This window comes from Megalops cyprinoides, chromosome 7 (assembly GCF_013368585.1).
Source record: "Megalops cyprinoides isolate fMegCyp1 chromosome 7, fMegCyp1.pri, whole genome shotgun sequence".
NCBI classification, from domain to species: domain Eukaryota; kingdom Metazoa; phylum Chordata; class Actinopteri; order Elopiformes; family Megalopidae; genus Megalops; species Megalops cyprinoides.
The window spans coordinates 21,290,436-21,308,732 of NC_050589.1; the positions used below are offsets into that span (position 1 = coordinate 21,290,436).

Here is an 18,297-nt window from a genome sequence, read left to right on the forward strand (position 1 = left end):
CCTAGAAGAGCACTTACGGGCAATGTCCTTCTGCTGTCTCGTAACACATTACTTCTGCACATGATCTGCACAAGAGTGATCCTGGCCTTGATTTGTGTTGCATTGCAGTAGTTTTGTCCTTCGTGCTGACGTAGAAGAGGTTGTGTAACAGCTTACCCCCCAGCCACACACACACACATGCGCACACACACACACACACACACAAACACACACATTCATGCTCTCTCTCACAATCCTTTCCACTCCTCCGAACAGTAATTTTAATATTTAAACAAATACTTGTCAGCTGAAGACAACTTGATCATGTTCTCAACATTTATTTCCAACGTTGACAATGTGTACTTTTACAAAAACAAAAAGAAACAAAACAAAAAGAAATGTCTTTCCTCAGGTGTAGTTTACTCTCCAGGTGGCAGACACGGTCCCACATGGGCTGTTGCATTTGTGCTAAGACTGCTCTCCAGAACCACGTTGCCTGTGATCTCGATCTCCAGTGCCCCCCAGTTCAGTACGTTCCCTGGCTGGCTCATTTGGCCCTCCGTGATCTGCTCCACCTCACATGGCTGCAGTACACGGTCCCACACATGGAGGTTGGTTATGTGGCCCATGAAAGTCTGATCTCGGTCAAACCTACTCCCATAGGAGTCCTGCTCTTGGCCCAAAATGATGATTGGTTTCTCCTGGATGGGAGTGCCTTTGCTGGCCATCTTCTTCACGCTGGGCTGGCCGTCCACCCACAGCTGGATCAGGCCAGTGCTGGAGTCCCAGGTGGTGCACAGGTTAGTCCAGCTCAGGGGACTCTGCGGCACTTTGTGGAACTGCTGCTCTTTGTCGTTGACCACCACTTTGAAAGGCCCAGAGGCGCCTTTCTTGAGGATGACAAAAGCATCTGACTCTCTGGGCGTGGCCATGGAGAACAGGCTGAACTTGCCTGGGTCATCAGTGTCAAACTTCAGGCAGACAGACAGTGCCTTGAATGGCCCTTCTTTCTTGGGGAGCAACTTGGCAAAGTTGTCTGTGGAGTCCTCTGGGAAAATTGCCATCATACCAGTCAGATCTGTTGAGAGAAATGCTGTTGTTAAGACAGGATACTTTTACCCTCTCAGGGCCTTCTAAAGCTAGATCTGCACCGTAGTATGTGTAACTGCGCACACGGCAAGAAAAACATGGCTTTTAGAACAACCTTGGGTGCCCTTTAAGCTGTACCTCCATTGAGTGAATTTCCAGTGATTCTCACCTTGGTATATTGCTGCTGATCTGCAGGACAGCAATGTGAGTGCTATCATTAGTCTCTCCATTATGATGTTATGTGTAGATCAAGACAACACAGTGATGAACTCCACCGGCACAAAGCAAGCTCGTGTGTCTGACAGCCTCGGCTGCAGCTAGGACTTTTATACTGTAATTGTAGACATACTGTGATGACATGTTTGTTTTGGTTGACATTATGGACCTCTTTATCGTGTTAACATCACCAGAGTACACTCAGTTGTTTGCTTTATGGTTGCTAGGGTGTACTTTTTGTTTCTAAAGGTCGGTTCAAAATCTGATTGTTGCCCGCTTTTCATCTAGTTTTGTGCAAGGCAGTACAATTTTTATGAAAAATCCTTATTTGCATGAGATTAATGTGTGTGCTGCCAACGTTGTTGGCCTAGAGCACAGAAACATGATCTGGGCACAAATTATGAGCCTTCAAAGTAGATGTTTATTTTTCGCAATGACTGTGAATTGTGAAAGAAATTGCATGGCACCATGCAAGTTGAAGACAAAGTGCACTTTGAAAGCTACTATCCCATAAACATTTCCTGGTATGAGCCTACATATACATTTTAAAATAGTGGATTTGTAGTAAATGCAACTGCCTCGTCATGAGTTATTGGGAGGATTTAGTTCTTTTTTATCTTAAATACAACAGGCTACCCATATAATCTACTACCAGATGCATATTTTGCATTTATACATTCATAATCATCTTATTTCTACAGTGATACATATGGAAATGATGCTAAATAACTGCTACAAAATAAGACAAAAGTCAAAGTAATAAGACAAAAGAACTACATATACACACAATTTTTGAGTTCCATAAATTCATGAGAGGTATGTAAGAACGTATTAATTTTCTTTGTGCTCAGTGAAAAGAATACGAGGGTGCAGGAATGTTAGCTGGCGTGTCTCTCTGGTAATCTGCTTTGTCTGATGTAACTGAGATGAATACCAGCACTTTTCCTTTCTTTCACACTGAGTCCTGCAGTTGTTTTTCATGCACTTGTGTGCTGTCTCAGCACGCACCTGTACAGACCCTCGCGTTCAGAATGGCAGGTATCCCTGCAGAAGGCTTAGTGCGAGGAGGGGAAAGCAGACAGATGCAGTGAAGGCCTAGGGGCCATCTTAACCAAACACAATAGTATCATTTTCACTTCCAATACAAGACAGACCTTGCAGTGCATGCATAGTTTGCAACAGTATCAAACTCCCATTCAAAGCTTTTGGAGGACTCTGCATCCATATCAAATGAGAGGGAGTTATATATTTGTTGTACATTTGGAAGACATTGTCAGATTTGTCACTGGTGGGGGAGGAAATGTTCTGTGGCCTAAAAGGTTGAAATTCCTCCTACAGGCACTCCTACAGACAGCACAGGCAAAGAACAATGCCTCTTAATCTTTCTTTCTGAGGTGAAGAGGAGCTCCCTGTACACATCACTGTACAGTATTGTCTTCCAAGTCACAGCACAATGAATAGGGTGATGTGTTAAGATGGCTTAAAACAAGCTAGACATAATACTGTTATGGTACCATCTACCCTTGAACAAAGGTGTCGTCAAGGGAATAAATAAACCTGCCTGTAACCTAAGACTAGCTGAATGCATAAAACATGCAATTACAAATGTGTGAAACTACAGTGTGTGTGCTGTGGTGTTGCTTGGAAGACAGTGCTTACCCCCTGACCTCAAGGGCCAACCTGCTATGCTGACACCCTGATCCACCAGCTCAAGCCACCACTGACACATGTTGAGGTTTTTACTGTTTTTGTTAAAAAGAGAAGGTTAACAAAGCAAAGTCAAAGCAAAATCCAAAACAAAAACTTCCTTTTCAGTACAATGGTACCATCTTCCAAACATTATAACATGCGTATCATGGAAAGTGGACTGTATAAACTAAATGCATATTACTAACAGTACTGTCCTAACAATATGACACAGTCTTTATAGTTGTTATTTTACTACTACCACTGCAAATGAATCTTAAAACCTTCCAAAACGTTTCATGTGACGTCATAGGAAACAAATGTCATGTAATTCCACTGGTGTCCACTGGGTGACAGGCTTGCATCAAGTACAAATGGTTAATGCAGTTTTTTATGCATCATAAAGTAGTGGGAAATCATTTAAATTAATATTATATGATCACAACTCCTAGACACTGCTTTGAGTTGGAAAGCTCTCAGTTCTCTCATGGTCGACCGGCACTGCCTCATTTCCTCTTTCCCCTCCAGGTGGTCTGGGGCATGTCCGGACATGAAGTCACACCTCTTCCAGTTCAGAGGGTGCGGCCTTGAGGTCACGGGGGTTTAGGCTAGCAACTAAGCAGACATCATAGCTGTCATGCATCAAGACACGCCTTGCAGCTACAGTCCACTGGTTCTGCCAGGGATCAAGCTCCAGGATGTCTTTGGTTATGACCTCGTGCCTATCTGTCAATGACAAAAAAAAACAAACAATAACTCCCCATTTCATAAGGAACGAGGCAAAACAAATGATCACATTCATGTCAAGGTGCTTGTCCAGACATGATGCATACAACACATGCAACACTGGATTATTGATAATATTAAATGATTTATTATTTAGTCTAAACCAAACAAATCCTTTGCTTTTTATATACATTTTACTACGCTCAAAGCCAGGAGAAATAAACCAACCATTGGATAGACTGTCAAGCTAGGTGCAATTTTGTCCATTTTTCCATGACTCTTCATTTTGTTTAATGTCATGTCACTCATGAAGAGGAGTGAATCTCTGTGATTTGGCTACTAGAAAGACATTCCAATGGTAAGGGTTATGTTTCTCTCATTCGTCATGACTTACTTAATGAAAAAGCTTTGAGGAGCTCTAACATGTATGGCTGGAACACCTCTTTTACAATGTATAACTCTGTCTTTATTAACTAATTTGTTTCACATATACATCCAAGAAAGTGTTCTATCAATTTGTACATGTACCAGTATTTTTACAAAACATGACCAGCACCCTATTGCTGAAAATGAATTTCCATTTATCCAGCTGCAGTCACCTAACTAGACATTATCTACCAAGTTTTTAATATTATCAGTGTTTTCTCTCTGTCAGTTTTTCCTACCTATCTGTGTGTGATGGGATACATGCCTTCATGTCCCCCTTGAAAAACTATTAAACTAGCCATCCAAAAGCATTATTAGTCGTAATATGTGCTAAAAGGTTAACTGCTCATTGTTGAGTACTTTTGGACAGCTCATATTTAAGGAAGTTTTTTAAAAAAATGAATGAATATTCAGTAATGAAATGATGGTGTAGAGACAGTTCAAAAATGATTCTGCATTTCTAACAGAAAGTGTCATGCAAAGACTTTCTGAAAAAAAGTACGAGAGACAGACCTGCCCCCCTGTAAGATCCGCACACATACAGCTTGCCCTCCGCCACTCCAGCGTTGGAGGCGTTGGAGCGCAGGGAGAGCAGGGCCGAGGGCAGCAGCGGGCCCTCCCTCCAGAGGTCCCTGTCCGGGTTGTAAACCTCAACTGCACTCAGGCACCGCCGAGACTGCCCGTGATCCTCGCCCTCGCACCCAATACCCCCTGCAGAGGCACAACACTCATCACTCTCTGCCTGGCTGAGCGACTGCAGCCAAGGGCCGCTGTGAGAGAGCATACGAAAACACAAACCATGGTCTGTTTTACTGTGTTCAGTGATGTACAGATTCCCTGATCTTGATATTATTTTATGTAACTCATTCTAACTTGTTCGCTGAGCTCTCAATGTATCAAAGTAGATCCACACACCATAAAGACCTGTCAATCTATGCAGAATCAGCCCTGCAGTGGGCTTAAAACAATTTCGGCACACAATTCCAGGATCCATTCAAATACAAAAATGTAAAATGTGCGTAGAAGTGCCATTTCACACTGAGATGTGGCCTGAAACAAAGCCATTACATGGAAAAGATCTTTCGAGCCTCACTTCACATTTATAATGGTTGTTTCAGCTCAAAGTCAGTTATTACACTCCCTGAAAAAGAAATGACCTGATTTTCAGAAGTATGCAATTTCAAAAGTAATTTGCTTCACACTGTTAAAAAGACTAACACTTTTCATAGCTTCTCTGTCAGATTCTCTGACACTACCCACAAAAGACGTTTAACCTCCAGCACACAGTGCACATCAAGTTCTTGTAAACATTTGTTAAAGCACATGATATGACGAGCCAGATTACCCAAGCAGGTGACTGAGACGCAGCCTTCCACAGCATTAAATCTGAACTGTGACAGCACGTAGATGCATTAGTCAACCCTAATATGGATATTTAAAAGTGACCTTCTGTCATAAATTTACATATCAGAGGGTTGTCATAAATCCATTCTGCTTTGAAGGCTCCGGTGTGTCATACAATCATGTATTGGTCCAAAACAGTACTCTGACAGACATAATTGTGGACTGAACATCACTTAACATCTGTCCAGTTTGGGTTTTGGGTGAGTTACAGTGTGCAGTGTGAACCCTAGGTGCAGTGTGTGTAGCGTTTGGACACTCACCCAGGACATAGATCTCCCCATTGAGCACAGCAGTGCTACAGCGATACCTGGAGTACTTCATGTGACTACACTCGGTCCACTTGTTCCTGCCGGGGTCAAACTGGAAGACGCGATTGCTCAGGCACTCTGGCTCGTCATCCGGCCTGTCCGACTGACATGGAAATACGACACATGACAGGTGCAGGAAGGGGGGGGGGGGGTCTTACTGACCATCACAGATACGCGTATCTGAAAACTGGGGACAGGCAGGCACACTGTAAACAAGTCCAAAATGGAGAAGGAGACGAGCCTGTATGACACACTTGTCATACAAACCACAACTGTTTTTTTCTAGGTTGGATATATGAATGAAGATTTTTTGCTTTTGTGCCCACAGAGATCTTCTTTATGCCATGATATCTTAACCTTTTACTTTCCTTCAATGTAATGACAATGCATACAATAACCCTAACAGTTACAATTGTCAGATCAAGAAAAGGGCACTCATGGTAATTGTAATAATTAGGAACCACAGTGGTGCTAGTTTTAAGGCAGATTTCTCACTGATGAACAGAAAGACTTGGCAGTTAATTTTGTTCTTTTTAACTGAAAACAAGAGCACGAGTGGCCCTCTTAGAACACAGATCCACCCTGATGTATGATCAACAATGTGATTTTTCCTGAGAACATAACATATTACTGATAAGCAGTGACTCAGTAATCTAAGTTCCTTCCTGGCCAAGTGTTTTCAGTGTCAGATAATGTTAGATTTCAAAGTTCAGATATCTTGCTGTGGGACCTTATTGTTTCATGGCAACACAGCAATATTGTGACTCTTTAAAAACAAGACCCCACCCCGCTTTCCCTCTCTCAACAGGCACGTGCATGTTCCCGCCGTGTACCTGCGGGGTCCAGCCCCCCAGCACATAGAGGCGGTTCTTGAGGCTGACTGCGCAGTGACAGGCCAGTGGGATGGGCAGACGGGCGGAGCTGTGCCAGGGCCCCCCGTCCATGGTCCAGCACTCCACACAATTGGTGATGAAGTACTGGTTATTCAGCTTCATCTGCCCCCCCAGCAGGTACAGTGTGTCCCCAAGTGCCCCCAATGCGTACATGTCCCGGTAATCTGCTGAGCACAACTGCACCCAGCCACCAAGAGATGACTGCTCATACCTGCATAGACAGACACAGTCCACAAGGGAGCAGGAGAGGGAGGACAGCTTTATGGTCTCTCTGCTTCCTTTTGTATTTTTCCTACTGGGCTTTCTTCTTCAGAACTTGTATCATCTTAGCATATGCTTTCATATTTCTTATCATATCCTTATCATATGCTCACTTTTATCATCTTATCCTATGCTTATATAGTTCTATAACTCCAATTACCTGTCATCTTTCTGTTTGGAACTGTTTGAGAATTTGTTTTAGTTGTCAACACTGACCTCTTCCTAACATTTTGATATATAATGTTTGCAGTCACTACCTGGTAAGTGATTTGTGGTGAAACTAAGGTTAGGGGTGCTATGCAGTGGTGAACAAACAACTCTGACCCAACACAGCAGCACTCGCTCATACTGATGACCAACAGAGCACTGGTCAGATGAGTCTGACTAACAAAGCAGAGGCCGCTCATACCTGTAGATGTCCACAGTCCTGGCCTGCTGTTCGGACCTCCTCGAGGGGCCCGCCTCCCCGGCCACCACGATGTTATTTCCGTCAGTCACCACCCCGGCGCATACGGAGAGCAGCGCCTCTCCGCGGCACGGCGAGGGGATGAAGTACGCGCGGCCCGTGGTGGGGGCGTAGCAGAAGCTGTGGTCGGCGTAGCCGCGGCGCTGGGACTGGGCGCCCTGGCCGGTGCCGCCGATGCAGAGCAGCAGGTGCGTGGTCTCCATGCCGTAGCGCAGATGCAGCCGGCGGGGGGCGGAGGAGGAGGAGGAGGAGGAGGCGAGACGCGCCGACTGCAGCGCCAGGTCGATCATGTTGAAGCACTCGGAGTTGCAGAGCAGCACGGTGTTCCTGCGCCGCGCCTGTCGCAGCGCGGCCGGGTCCACCAGCTGCAGGCGCACCCGCTGCAGCAGCTCGGGGGCGTGCGCCTCGCGCCCAGCCCGCCGGTGCTCCACCCAGCGCAGCACCACCTCCAGCACGCTCTCCTCACGCGACACGTTGAGATCGTCGGAGCTGATGAGGGCCTGCAGCTGGCGGTGCTCCAGCTCCAGCACCTCCTCGTTGTGGCAGACTTCGGCAAAGTGCTGGCACAGGTAGCGATGGGCCTGCCCTGCCAGGTCTTCGGCTCCAAGGTCCTGTGCGTAAAAATACAGGCCCAGGCAGTTGGAGGCATCCATGTTGTCCACCATGTGCCTCTGGCACAGCTGGAAGACCTCCTCGATCTGCAGCAGGAAGGCGGTGATGGAGACGCCCTGCACGTTGGCGTTGGAGAGCAGGAGCTCTGAGCGGTACATGTAGTTGATGATGAGGCCCAGGCTTTCTGCAGTGGTGTCCTGCAGCACCACCTCCCTGCGGTGGCACTCCCGCAGGCCGCAGGTGAACATGGTCCGGAAGTACGGGCTGAAGGCAGAGAGGACGACCCGGTGGCAAGGGAAACTCACACCCTCCGCGACCAGAACCACGTCCGTGAGCTCATCCATCTCCCTCATCTTCCACAGCTGGTCCAGCAGCGCCATGCTGTGTTTGACTATGCCATCCATGGTTTATACTCAACGCAAAAGTTTAGTGAATGTGAAAAGGAAATGCTATAAACGTGTGGAAAAAACACAAGTAAAAAAGTTAAACCCATTCAACTAGGTTGCCAGCACCATCAATGTATTCTGTGAATTGGGGAATCCCTCCTATAAGAATATGAGGACAAAAAACATGTCACTTTTCTCACTGTAGTCAAACTCTACATCACGCACAGCAGCGAACGATAATCTACATGTCCCCATAGCAAGACTACGTCAACCTGGAAAAATCTTCTTAACATTCTTAAAAATTACTGTCCGTCCAAAAAGAGATTTCAGGGTCGCTGGAAATTTGATAGCAAAACACTGCCGCTCATTCCAGCGCCACAAGACTGCCCTCCAAAGACATTCAGTGTCTTCTTGCTTTTCAGAAGAGGCACGGTTTTTCGATTTAAATATACACATTAATCTATCTTAAACGAGGTCGTTGCAACCAATCCATAGACGTGTCCATGTATCCTCTTCGCAATTCCGCCACAGCTGAAACCCCTCGTCCGCCTGGAAAACGGTTTAAAATAGATACGGGTAAACTCACGTGTCCCATGCAAAGTGGGTCAGAATCAATGCCTCGCGCATTAGAAATAGATCAGCACTGCCGGCTGACAAAATGACATGTAAAGAAACGAGTGTGTTCTTTATTTCATTTTATTATCAATCTTTGAAAAGGAGAACGTTTACTGGAGAATAAGTTTCGCAGACCACTAAGTATAAACTGTACAGAACTCACTTGGGCTCACAGGTAAACGCGTTTAAAAACATTTAGTTGTGCGGAGAGCGCAATTAATTGCGGGTACAGGTCATTTTTAAGTTCCCAATGGTGGAAATTACTTCTCTGCAACTCCGCACTCTCGGACGATATCATCCGATACCACACTGCTACATTTTCAATATATGTTCGTCTTTTCAAGATAAAACTTGACCTCTTCTTTAGTCATTCCTTTTATCTTTTTAGAACAGTACGTTTTGTTAAGTTTATTGCTTTTTTCACAGGTGCGTGATAAATAGTAAGACATGAGATCCTGACAGGAGCCAAAAACGTGACAAAAATCTGAGGACGACCCCCAAAATGTTTTGGTGTGTTGTATCTTGGAGACACCTCGTGTTAAGATATGGAAACCCGGGTGCAACGTTCCGTATTTTTGCAAAGCGAACTTTATGCTTACTCGTGATTGAAGGAACAATGTAACAGTCATATCTCTGATATCTCTAGCTGAATTTATCTGTCACATTTCAGACAATAGTAATAAATCTGACTGTACATTGCATCCAGTATTGACTTTGGTTCCACCTGGGATAGGACACAAGCATTAGCATTGCGTCTTTGCCCTTGTTCAATTAAAAATGAAAGGCCTTAGTTAAACTTTTTATGTCTTCATATGAATTCAAGAATAATGCAGGAAGTGTAATTCTACGACAACAAATAAAGATAAGGACAGAGACAATGGAATATAATAAACACATAAAGCAACTTTTGTGCGTCAGCAGAATGCTGGTGATAACTGTGCTACCTATAATGAGGTCAGCAGGAAGTGAAACTTGGGGGTGTGTCTATTCATCAGTCAGTCTATTGGTTGTGCATTCTGTTCAGAACCAATAAAATGAGAGGAGGTGCGGTTTGCTTGATTTGCCACGCTGCCCGTAATTGCACCAGAGCTGCCAGAATGCTTGTTTTCTGCCAGATTGTCTGAACTTTGCATCTTTTGGACTGAGCATCACATAACTTAACATTTATGGGATTGAAAAAACCAGTAAGCAATAGGAATCTTTTGGAAGTTTCCTGCTATCGAGACTTCTTTCCCCTGCGTGACCGTAATTTTGCAAGGAACATTATATTGAACTTCATGATTACATAAGGAGATTTTGCCATATAATGATATTCTAAAACTGTCAGTTTGGTCCATTTTTGAACTCTTGTCAAAATCTATGTAAATGTTTTAGAACTTAATTTTGCAGAGTGTTTTGCATTTGCATTGCATTTAATGTCATAATATATTGTGCATAAAATTTTGTGATATCATTTTGTCAGCAGACACCCTTAGTGAGGTCAGTCATTGCAGTGGTTTAAAACGTATGCCTTAAAATATTATGTAACCACACCCTTGCATTTCATTAGTTGGAATTAGATTAATTACCAGTTTTTATTGTAGCTATTATTTATGTTTCCGCAACTTCCGCATTTCAGTGAATATCCTCTTATCCAGATTTGTGCAGAGCAAGGCTGCCCAGTTCTAGTTGCCCAGTTAATTTTGCCAGCCGTATAGTGATGACAAATAATCCCAGAACTGTGAGGAGAGATTCCACTGGTACGTTTAGGGTAGTCATTGGCTTAATAAAGTACTGATATAGTCAGGCAGAGAGTGCGTAATCAGTCTAATTTTCATGCTGTCTCAGTCTGCAGCTGTCTCTAAGCTTTTAGTGTGTCTCCCTGTGATGGTGGTTTTGTCAGGGTCTCACATCAGGTCAGACTCCTCCATGTCTGTTATGGCAGGAGGGTTTTTACACCTTATTCCTCACCCCCTTCCTTCCTTCTTTTTTTCTTTTTTTGTCACTGCTTCCTTTACCATTGCAGATGTTGAATTCATGTGAGGTTTGTTTCGTTTTAGCTTCCACAGGTGAAATGAAGCTTGCTGTATTGTTGTTGTAATGTGTAACTGTCTTATTAGACAGGCAACATTATCTGACTTCCCTCTCAGCTGATAATCTTATCCTCAAGCAGTATATTGTGTGTGTATCTCAGAAGCCTGTTTGATGTGCTGTGAAGTATTTATGTGCACGTTCTTTATAACTAGCTATGAATGTACAGTACGTCCTGTGACTGTGCTACAGTTGCACGTTGTACATGTTTTTTTTAAACAGCTCAGAGATGGATGGCCAAAAGAGAGGGGGCCGCCAGGACTGAAATATTTGGTCCTGGGACAAAAAGCTATTAAATCTCGCAATTATTAAACCCAAGATTCTGTGGGGACTGGAGGGGCACACGGGTAGGCACTCTCCCTCCTAATGTAAAGTGTAAACCACAGCTCCCTTCTGATCATCAAAATATTAACTGGGGTGGAGGAAACTAGGAGGGGGAGGCAGAATGTCTCAGGAAATCAACCAGACAGAAATGGAAGCTGGACCCAGGTGCAAGTCCTTATGGCAAATATACAACAGGGAAGCATGGCAATATGTTAGCTAAATTGACATTTTTGTCTGTTCCAAATAAACAAGAGCAGAATTAGAGGTGTTGAACCATTGGCTCAATGCCAGCTTTGTATGTATATAGTGAGTTTATACAGGGGAGGCAGTGTAGCATAGTGGTTAATGAGCAGGATTTGTAACTGAAAGGTTGTCGGCTCGATTCACCACTGGGGCACTGCTGCTCTACCCTCAGGCAAGGTACTTAATCCAAATTGCCTCAGTAAAAATATCCAGCCGTATAAATGGATAACATTGTAAGAAACTGTAAATTGCCGATGTAAATTGCTCTGGATAAGAGCATCTGCTAAATGCTAATAATGTAATGTAATGTAATATAGCACAGGGTATGAGGGACAAAACCTTTCATTTGAGGATTATCCAGTGCAACTGGATATTCAGTGACTCACAAATCTATGTAATCATCAGTCTGCTTTACAGAGTGTATATTGTATCAGTGACACTTGGGGTCAGACAGGCAAAAAGGAACATCTGTTACTGTCTTTAGTAGTGTATATATATATATATATATATATATATATATATATATATTTATATATATATTCAGCAGCAAATTCACAATGGCTTCAATTTTGTACAGGATTCAGAAGGCTTACAGAATCAGGTAAATTACCCCTGCTTTTCTCTAATGTATGAACAATACATGTTCAAACTATGTGGCCATCCCGATGAATCAAGCACACAGGATAATAAACAATGGGCCTTCATCTGTCAATAAATGTATCAAAGGTGAAAGTACATTCACCACTTTGCACATGATAGAGTGAACACTTTCTTCAGCTAAGATAACCCTCTGGTCATGCCTTCTAGCCTAGTGTCACCCTGATCTGTGGATGATTCATGCTGATAATGAAGACGATAACCACGTTGGGGGTTTCGATGATGTTACTGAGAAGGATGATACGGCAGTGACAAGACCCGGGAGGTGACCCGAGTTGTTCTGCTGAGCACTTGGTGCTCCTCTCACTTTCAGTGTATTGTTTACAGGTAAACTAAAACCGTCAAACAGCAAGCTGCAGGAACACCCTTGACGGTGTGGGCCTTTAGCTGAGTGGTAGCATGCCTGTTTGTTTTGTAGGCAGGCCAAATCTGCACAGTGTGTGTAAGCCTGTGGCTTTGTATGGCTGCAATCAGAGGAGTGATGTGGGTAATATACCCTTACTCCAATAAACAGCAATAAAATCCACAGTGGAGCAGTCTTGCATGTAATTTTCACAATCTCTTCCTGAATGCAATATTTTTCAGAACCACCACTCTTCACCTCATAGTGTTTATAACAATGTCTGACATAAGCATTACCTGAATACAATGATCAAAAACACTGTGACAGTATCATTCCTATTCTAGCTCTGTTTAAATACTACACTTGTATGAATCCAGCAGTAGGCTCATAAGAACCATTATGCAACATGTAATATGAAACTCAGGTGAGTGAAATTTACACGAACATGAAATACTGTATATTTAACTTTTTCCATACTTTTTTAAATGTAATAAATTAAAAATGAATTAAGATATAAACATCCATTCTATCCATTGATTTATAATTCTGCTTTTACAAATCAACTCCTGTGCTGAGGTTGCAGTTGTCCTAAAATTGTACCAAAATTGTCCTGGACAAGTTTTTTTATAAGTGGAGTGCAGTGTGTATGTGTTTGAAGAACTTTACTTTAGGGCCTATGTGCATGTCAGTAAGTTATTTGAAAACATCTTGCACTATACAAAAGCCTTTACAGGGTCTTGTGCTAGGAGACATAGGGATTGAAATGATTAGTCGTGATGGTATTTATGCAGTACTAGCAATGGGATTGTCGCTCTCTGACTAATTGACTGATTGAGTTAGGGTATCCCCAAAGTAGTGCCTGAATAACTCCCCCAAAGTAGTGCCAGTACCTTTCTTTTACCACTAGATGGTGAAAATAGACTGATAAGGGGCCCCCCCTAGTCAGTACAAGGTATAAACACTGCTCTTCTTTGAATGGTGTCTGTAATGGACAAAACTATTAAGCAGTGATTACAGAGTTTCTGATTATTCTGTTCATTCATCAAATGTATTTCTATCATGTATAGGTGATTAACATTTTTTATCTGTCTTGTGTGTCACATATATCATTGTACTATAACCTAGTCACCCCAATGACCAAAGTGGGATTAACTAATTTTTAATTTTAATACCAGCCATCTAAGGTGATAAGCAGCCACATGCCTCTGATGGAGGGAGTAATTAAGTTGACAATTCAGAGCAAAAGCTACAGCAAAATTTTCCATTAGTGTGCCTAGCTGTGACGCGAAATATTACAGCTGTTGTGTTCAATAAGAGGGGCGTGAATTTTTAGATGCTGGTAAAGTTTATAATCTTGTCTCCTTCTGTAAGTCATTGTGTCCTTCTTTTTAATCAGGAGTTGGCAGAGGCCTTTGGCGGGAGGCCCAGGTGTTTCACAGCTTGTTAAGCTCACATGGCAGTGCGTATGTTAATGTGTCCTTTTCCTCCTGTGGGGGCACCGTAATTTCCCACTCTTTGGTAATGTCTCATAATGCGGTTACCTATTTTTGAAGTTTCATCTGTCCAGGAAAAAGAGTGGTACCTCGAGGAGGAGGTCAGATGAGCCAATGATCCTGTGACTCACGGCTTTCACAATGTAAGCTTGTAATACTCAACTCATTGGTGTAACGGAGATCATTTCAGTGGAATGCTCCTTAGTACTTCTGCACATCAGCACTCAAGTACTTGCTGCTTTTTACTATACACAAATTGTGCCAACATTTGGAATTTTGCATCTTTAATAAAATAACACCAGCTGAATGTGGTTTATAATTCCTCAAGGCTATGGTTTCTGAGCAAAGTTTGACCAGAGGAATTAACTCAGGGGATGTATAGATACAAACAGTAGATTTGGTCTCTTTGCCTCCCACAATTCAATGCACATTAATGGATTCAAATTTGTGTAATTTTATTGTCAGCAATTGTGCTGCTACCAGACAGCCACAATAGACAACTAGACATTTGTGTTTATTTGCACTACATCATCAAGTATTTTTTTCATGAATAAATCGCAGAAAACTTGATTTATAGAAAAGCGTGGCACTGGAATACGGCACTGGAATACAGAAACACAAAAAATATCGCTGGTCCAATATGGGAGTAATCAATCCCTTAACACTTCACCCCATGAATGTTTCTAATTCTCTATGGATAAAATCTTTGTTGTGGATTTGAGATCAGCTGCTTTTTGACTGAGGTGCTTATTGTCACAAACCTTTGGAAAATTTTAAATTGACTGGGGATTGATTTCATCTGCATAAGCATTCTACCAGTGTTACGAAGTGTTCACTTCAGAATGAGCCACTACAATAAAACAAAGTGAGCTGTACAATCTTGCCAGCTACTTTGCAGTCCTCTAAAAATCTGAAATGGCTGACTGTAATAATGACAATAAAATGTAAAGTGTCCATTGTAACGGTCTCCTTCAAGTCACTGTTATAATGTGTCATTACACCTCTTCCACTTTAATTGGGGGTAATTTGGCCACATCCCACAAATCCTTGTAACAATGGCTTTGAACAGGTTAAATAGTCTTGTCTTCTACAACCCCTCCCTACCCTTCAGTGAGAGTGTTTACAAAGTTATGGCAGCTGTACTTTTCCCAGGGTTAATCATCGGGCAGCAAGGTGTCCCCCACCCTTTCTAAGGTATATAAATGGAACCGGGGTGGGGGGTCTTCTCTCAGTAGACTGCAGCAGATCATCACAAGGCTCTTTGCAGGATATAAACCATTGTGTCTGAGAGATAGACTTGAGGCAGACTTTGTATCTTTTTCTGTCTTGATAATCCAAGACTCCTTGCTGGATGCAAACTGCTGTGCTTGTGACAGAGTCAAGATAGACTTTGTATCTTTTTCTGTCTTGATAAGTTCACACATTCATTTTGTTTTGCAAAGTCTCTTGTTCAGAGGACAACTGCTGCTGTCTAAACTCTCACTGCTTTACCACCAGGATCTTTCACTAAATACACGAGTGCAAGGGTGTTTTGGGGGTGGTTGTGGATAGGTTTTCTCATTCAGAACACACACTTGCTAGACAGATGGTCAAGTGTGCAGCCATACCAGAAGCAAAAGAGGATAGACAGACAAGTGGGGGGATGCTTAGACAAACTGCCGTGGGTGTAGGGAGAAAGGGGGCGGAGTACCTTGTGGAGAGAGATGTCCTGAATGAGCACAGCCTGGAGGAGGTGGCCCGGAGGCGACTGCAGTCAAACAAACCCCCCCTGGCCGACCGTGTCAAAGACTCACTGAGGTAGGAGAGAGATGGGGCCTTAAGGATGGAGGGTGGGTGGAGGTGTAAGGAAGGAAACACCGAACTGGTATTGAACTGATATTGAACAGTAACTGTAACAGAATTCAATTTAAATAGAAGCCAAAAAAAAGTGATTTTTAAAAAATAATGGTACTAAAACAGCGGGGCACAGAAGGACACAGTCCCTTCTTTCGATATTCAAACTAGAAAATGATGTGGAAACACTTTGTTCAATATTCCAAATGATGACACTGAAACTTCCACTGAGAAGACCACTACGCTTATTTCTAATTTTTATATATATATATATATTACAATTATAATTAACCCAAGCCATTGGGTCAGTAACCCAATTATTTAATATTTTTATGGGTGCTCCTGTTAAAATGGTAAGACTTGTCCAAAGTAATTATGCCAGTAGATTAGACTAAATCTGCATTATTTGCACTGTCATCAAAATTGATCAGCAGGAGAACCTGGTGTATTTCCTAGCTATAGCAACCTTCCTTTAAAGGTCTCTGAAAGCGCAAAATATGTTTTGCAGCTTCATAAGAGAGGATACTCTTTCCCCACTGTTATAGTTAATAGTATAAATGATTCAATGAACATGTTCAGTAATTGTGTTGCAATTGTTGCATTTGACTGAATGAAAGACACACTTTGAAAAATAAATATAAAAGCCTTGTGAAGCCTGTGAGCAAATGTATTTTAAGTCTGTAAAACTGATAAAGGTTATTCAAAGTTATCTTGACTGCCTCCATGATTATATGCAGAGCCTAGGGTAGATATTATGTAATTCCATGAATACTTGTGTAATTTACATGCCTAATATTGCATAAATTATTTACTGCATTTTACATTTACATGTGGGATACTGCATATATATATGCAGTCTCATTAATGTAATTATTTGGAAACATCTCTATATTTATACAATATGTGTGCATATTTGGCTTAAACTAATGTTTAAAGTGCAAAAAAGTCATCTGAATGGATTTATTAAATATATCAGAAACATGTATTTTACAAAATTTTAGCATCAAATATCTGTCTTTAATCAACATGTTTACCAAATGAGACTTAAACTAAAAAAAAATGTTTCAGATGAAAACATTTAGCATAAATCAAATATAAAGATAACAGAGTTTGTGCAACTGATCACCTGAGACCATTTAATACCTATGGGTGTTTTTAACTCCATAAAGTGTCTATGTAGTGACTTCACACAGGCTACATAGAAAACAAAAGTGCATATACTCATATTTGAACTATTGTTTGTCTGTGCTGACACCCTCATTGTAAAAATGTATTGCAGTATTGTCTTGCTGACTATAATACTGCAGTGCTATATATAGGCATTGCAAGAGAGGGTTTTGCTGCTTAGTTACCCCTTTGCAGTATTGTCAGGTTGTAGAGAGAGAGGTGTTAAAAGGGGTGTACGTGTATTTGGGGAATGATGTGCATAACTTCTCTGCACCCTGACAGCCAGAGTCTTTCAAAGATATGCAGATGGATGAGGTCGCCTACATGTTGACCATCTTCTGTTTGGACATGCTGAGTGGTTCATTACACAATCTCAGCGACTCTGTGTGAGAAACGTGCAACGAACAATGGATAACGGACACAGCCTTGTGACTCCACGAGCCTGGGTGAACTGTGAACAAAGTTCACATTTCTCCAGACCAGGGGCCTTGACGTAGCTGTAAAAAAACGGCATTGTAAAAATGTTCGCAACATAGATCAAAAATTAACAAATACAAACACTGAGGCTTCAGGGTTAGCCTGCACTTTACAGTTCAGTAGATACATGTCCTGTTGCACAATCTGGGTGCTTCCTTGACACTCTAAAGGTTACCAAGGGCTGCTGTCTGACAGATGACCAGTAAAACTGATCAAATAAAATATATCTATTTCAGACTTGACATGATGTTGTCCGGTAAAATTGTCAATGAATGTTGGGAAATACAGAAAAAACTGACTGATAAATACCTGTTGTAGTGCATTCAAGGAAACTTTTACCTTGCACAACCCAAGGTCCCTTTGAAATTCTTTGAATTCCTAAGCCATCATGAAGGACAGAATTATCAACATCAGTGTCGCCCTCCGCAAAGTGCCAATGACTGTAGGAGGAGCAGCAGAGAAAGACGTTTTGAATTTGAATGCACACTCCTACATCCAGAACAAATGAGCGATGTCTTGGAAAAAGCCAGAGAAGCACATACTTTCTTTTCTGTTTTCACTTAACCCTATTTGAACATAAATTCAGCTGTTGGGATTTAATGAGTTTTTTGCCCCCAAAACTT

General features: G+C 42.2%; 2 protein-coding genes across 2 annotated transcripts; both read right to left on the reverse strand.

Moving 5' to 3' along the window:
* Positions 1-394: 394 nt before the first annotated feature.
* On the reverse strand, positions 395-1,352 carry LOC118780095 (serum amyloid P-component-like). Its single transcript, XM_036532407.1, has 2 exons — positions 1,238-1,352; positions 395-1,057 (listed from the first exon to the last, which is right to left on the reverse strand). Exons 1-2 carry the CDS (start codon positions 1,296-1,298, stop codon positions 399-401), a joined length of 720 nt encoding a protein of 239 aa, XP_036388300.1. The 5' UTR covers positions 1,299-1,352; the 3' UTR covers positions 395-398.
* Positions 1,353-3,469: 2,117 nt separating this feature from the next.
* Positions 3,470-8,470, reverse strand: LOC118781402 (kelch repeat and BTB domain-containing protein 12-like). Its single transcript, XM_036534427.1, has 5 exons — positions 7,398-8,470; positions 6,668-6,938; positions 5,787-5,937; positions 4,636-4,833; positions 3,470-3,696 (listed from the first exon to the last, which is right to left on the reverse strand). Exons 1-5 carry the CDS (start codon positions 8,468-8,470, stop codon positions 3,527-3,529), a joined length of 1,863 nt encoding a protein of 620 aa, XP_036390320.1. The 3' UTR covers positions 3,470-3,526.
* Between the last annotated feature and the right edge of the window lie 9,827 nt (positions 8,471-18,297).

Bases quoted from the DNA above. Each gene is read 5' to 3' on its own strand.
- LOC118780095 (XM_036532407.1), bottom strand. From the start codon at position 1,298: ATGGAGAGACTAATGATAGCACTCACATTGCTGTCCTGCAGATCAGCA. The intron at 1,058-1,237 runs GTGAGAATCACT...TTCTCTCAACAG, and splicing joins ATCAGCAGCAATATACCAAG to ATCTGACTGGTATGATGGCA.
- LOC118781402 (XM_036534427.1), bottom strand. From the start codon at position 8,470: ATGGATGGCATAGTCAAACACAGCATGGCGCTGCTGGACCAGCTGTGG. The intron at 6,939-7,397 runs GTATGAGCGGCC...CTGTCTATGCAG, and splicing joins AGGACTGTGGACATCTACAG to GTATGAGCAGTCATCTCTTG. The intron at 3,697-4,635 runs GTCTGTCTCTCG...TGTCATTGACAG, and splicing joins CGGATCTTACAGGGGGGCAG to ATAGGCACGAGGTCATAACC.